This window comes from Nanorana parkeri, unplaced genomic scaffold, assembly GCF_000935625.1.
Source record: "Nanorana parkeri isolate BGI_ZX_2015 unplaced genomic scaffold, ASM93562v1 scaffold319, whole genome shotgun sequence".
NCBI lineage: Eukaryota > Metazoa > Chordata > Amphibia > Anura > Dicroglossidae > Nanorana > Nanorana parkeri.
Window position 1 is genome coordinate 115,498 of NW_017306587.1, and position 4,287 is coordinate 119,784.

At 41.5% G+C, this 4,287-nt stretch overlaps 1 protein-coding gene across 3 annotated transcripts; it reads left to right on the top strand.

Moving 5' to 3' along the window:
- Positions 1–2,221: 2,221 nt before the first annotated feature.
- Positions 2,222–3,905, top strand: HOXD8 (homeobox D8). 3 transcript variants are annotated; one of them, XM_018558078.1, is made up of 3 exons: positions 2,222–2,459; positions 2,640–2,787; positions 3,529–3,905. In XM_018558078.1, exons 1-3 carry the CDS (start codon positions 2,367–2,369, stop codon positions 3,816–3,818), a joined length of 531 nt encoding a protein of 176 aa, XP_018413580.1. In that variant the 5' UTR covers positions 2,222–2,366; the 3' UTR covers positions 3,819–3,905. The 3 variants fall into 3 exon arrangements, with proteins under 3 accessions (XP_018413580.1, XP_018413579.1, XP_018413577.1); XM_018558077.1 differs by having other exon boundaries at positions 2,222–2,787; positions 3,532–3,905; XM_018558075.1 differs by having other exon boundaries at positions 2,223–2,787.
- The last annotated feature ends 382 nt before the right edge of the window (positions 3,906–4,287 follow it).

A 4,287-nucleotide genomic window follows, 5' to 3' on the forward strand; every position in this document is an offset into this window, starting at 1 on the left:
ATTTTGTAACACCCACAGCTTGTGCAGACCTTTCAATAAAAATGGAGACCACACAGCTACAATGCAATTCTGGAGCCTCAAGAAATGTACTGATCGTGTTTTTTTCTGGCCAATAAGTTCCAGTGTGATGATCAGTAAAATGCTTGTGTTTAGACGCGTAAACAGCTATGCGTTTAACGCATACATTTCTTCTTCCATTCCTCCTGCTCTAGTTTGAATGGTATTTTCTTGTTTGGACTTTATTTATGAGTGCACACAAGTATGCACTTAAGGCCTAATGCAATACAAAACATTTTTTGTTTACAGATCAGAATTGTTTACACACTTAAGCAAACGCAAGTTACAAGTGTATGCGCATAAAACGTATGCCCTGAGAAGCAGATTTTTTTAATTTTGCGTTACAGATCTGAACGCAGAGCATGTTTATGCACCTGTGTATATGACTTAATTGAAAGCAATATAGCTACGTTGAGATCCAGAAACCAAAATCACTCTGCATTGCAGGTTTATGGCTGTGTGCATGAGGTCTTAGATGCCTAAACACATATGTTTAAATGTGTAAATTTCTCCTTCCATTCCTCCTGCTCGGTTTTCAATTTCATTTTATTATTTGGACTTTATTTACATGCATACGAAAATAAAATATATGTCCTCAGATGCAGATTTTTCGATTTTGTGCTACAGATCTTAACACAGAGCATGTTTGTGCACCTGTGTGCATGTCCCCATTGAAAACACAGAAGAATGGCCATTCTCCTGGCATACCTGCACCCAATTTGTCTTTTGCTATATATGCTCCAAGATGGAGGCTCTCATAGATTAGAGTTAGGATCACACTACACAGAGGGGCCTTGACTTGACAGTGTGGCTTCCACATATTCTGCAAAAGTGGTGCAACTAAAACCTCTGTATTTAATGATGAGTTAGGTCCCTTTCACATGGGCGGTCCAATTGGGTCCACCTGTCAGTTTTTCAGGCGTACCTGATCGGATGCCCAATACTAGTCTATGAACGTCCATTTACACCTGGTTACCCCTGACTCCGGCCAGGTCCACAAAAACAAATGCAGCGGTGTTCTGTTTCACCAGATCTGATTGTGCCGGATCAGGAGTAATCTGCTGCAAACTGACACATGCCCATTTACATCCGACACCCCGCGAACATGGGGTACGGCACTTTTAGCTCTATTGGACGGACACGAATGTCACAACGGTCATCCGTACTGCTCCGATCAGGAGGGGATCTGTGCGTGGATCCCTTCTTGATCGGCCCATGTTAAAGGGGCTCAATAGTTAGACAGTGTCATTTGTTTTGTTTTTTTGCAAGCTAGCTGGTAAGTGTGCTGGGATTTTTTTGTGTGTGTTCCGTCCCATAAACGATAAACGCTTTACATTGCGTATTTTATACTGCCGTGTGCATGAGGCCTACGCTCGGTGAACGCTCACCTTGCAGAGTGAACGTTCTCTATCCCTCGCCATTTCATTGTCTCTGTATTCATAATAGGTAAATGAGCACATTGCACGTTTATATATTTTTCTTCTATTCTAAATAAATAGCTGGCTGTAGTAAATCATTTCCTTGGTGACTTGTACAGCATAATTTCTCCTCTAACACTGGTATTTAGACCCTGGTCGTTTTTTAGTCAGGGGTAATGATGGGAAATATATTCATAGGCATGCATTTCATTTAGTATCAATTAACCTGCGAGGACCAGCCATCCGTTCCACGAGTCAAGGGTAAATGCTCATTGGACTTGCAAATGACCTGAGTGTGTAGAGTTTCTTGCAAAGGTAAAGTAATAAAGTAAAGAAGAACCTTCAATATAGATGAATTCAGTGAATAAACATACACAAAGTGTGTATATACACAATGGATATGGGTCCTGTATACAGACAACACGGGACAGTATTAGCAATAGAGCAGAAAGAAGTCCCCGGCTCCCCGCAGCCCCGCGGCGTCATGGCGGAGGCATCCCACCGTGCGCAGTGCGGTCCGTACACTCAGCAGCTCTCAGAAACTTTTCGGTATCCCTCCGCCTGCTATCTCGCTAATCACACTGCCTACCGGTTTCTACAATATATCAACTTTCCTGATGGGGGTTGTTTGATGCCTCAGGAATGGTAAATGTAAACTAGAGCCAAAGATCCAGTGAACTATATGAAGATTTTTTTTTTTCTGTGCTGTGTGCCTAGTAGGAAATGGCAAAAGCAGTGAGGCAAGTCATTATTCCATAGTGATCAGCTCAGTGCAGTGGGATTGCTACTATGAGTAGTTCTAGTGAGGGCTTGTAGGAAAAGGCAGTCACTTTTCAGCTCAGATTTTCCTTTTTTTTTTTTTTTGGGGAGCTGTCTTCTGATCTAACCCAGATGAGTTCCTATTTTGTAAATCCGCTCTACTCCAAATACAAAGCAGGAGAAGCTATAAATCCGGCTTACTACGACTGTCATTTTGCCCAAGATGTTAGCAGCAGGCACCCTCTGGTGTTTAGTGGCAGCCCAGGTCTGCAGCACCCCAATCAGGATCTCTACCATCCGGGGAACCCAGCAGCCATCCCGAGCCCCGCAGGCTATCAGCAGGCTCCTTGTGGGATTACGTGTCATGGTGACCCCACTAAATTTTACGGATACGATAACTTACAGAGACAGCAGATTTTTACGACACATCAAGAGGCCGAGCTGGTCCAATATCCTGACTGTAAATCGTCCAGTGGTAATATTGGAGAGGATCCAGAGCACTTAAATCAGAACTCTTCTGCTTCTCAAATGTTCCCCTGGATGAGACCACAAGGTTGGGTGCAGTAAAAATATTTCAATTTTCCATGTAACTGGAATAGCAGTAATAAAATGCTCTAAGGTCATCCAGATTTTTCTCCTTAGCTATGTCTGTGCACACATTGTACAGACAGACACATGTATTTTTTCTCACACACTTGCTAAACCCCAGGAGCTTCACCTACTAAGTGCTATTAACTCTAAATCTCCCTTGTAAGGCTCCTGTAATTGTAAAAAAAAAAAAATATAGCATGCCCTTTCTATCTATAAAAGTCTAGCTGTATTTTTTTTATTTAATGTAATGTATCAAATTAGTATGTGTCACTCACAATTGAAGGAAATGACAGTTATACTTTGATATATTTTATTGTGTCATCTTGTGCTATTGATAATTATTATTATTAGAATAATTATTATATATACTTTGCTGTGTTGCCTTGACATTGCCAGAGCTCATAAATTGCATTTGTTTATCTGTGTTGTAGAATGTCAGCTTTCTATGGGTCGTGTATGTTTTTGCTTAGCCCTGTTTATATCACTTGGGTCAGAATACGTTTATTTATAACTTATTTACGGTTTAGGGCTCACACGATCCCTATAAAAGCTTTTACGACTGTTTAGGTGTAGGAGGTTCTCATGCGCCTCTTTATATGAGCGGGGCAATGATGACCATTTTCAGAAATAACATTCACTGCCGATGGCTGCTGCTGTGGGTGGAAAAAAAAAGCTAAAAGTGTATTTATTGTGTTTTGATTAGTAGCCCCTGGGAGAAGGAGAGGAAGACAAACCTACAGTAGATTCCAAACGCTGGAGCTGGAGAAAGAATTCCTGTTTAACCCTTACTTGACCAGGAAGAGAAGGATCGAGGTGTCTCATGCCCTGGGACTGACTGAAAGGCAGGTGAAAATTTGGTTTCAAAACCGAAGGATGAAATGGAAAAAGGAAAACAACAAGGAAAAATTCCCAATCTCCCCCCATGAGGGGAAGGAAGATACCAAGGCAGAAGAAAGTATGGTGGAAGAGGACCGAGGAGGAGATACCAACTGACTTCCTAATGAGACATGTCATAGACTACTTTCATGGAAGGGATGAGTAGTTGAGTCAGCCATGCACATACTAACAAAGCACAAAGCACCAGGAAACTACCTAAAAGCTATAAGAGCAGGTGAATTGTGCCTTCCCAACCCTGATGAGAAAACAAGTCCCACCATACTTCCGTACCCTTCCTGAGACTTGTTGTCCCATCACACCTCCTGAGATGCTGATGACCTGTCTCTCTTGTATACACATGACCTTATATAAGTAGATCAATGTCAAATATGCAACTTTCTATCACAATGCAGGAAATGTGCCATGCCCCTTTCTAGTATAACGATGAATATGTTGTTAGCGACCTTCTATATTTATGCAAAGAATGCAAATGCCTTATCAATCAGCGTGATGTGCACTCGATCGTCTTAGAATTATTTTTACCGATTTCCTAAATTTATCGAAATCTTTCAAATTTCTTCTACGG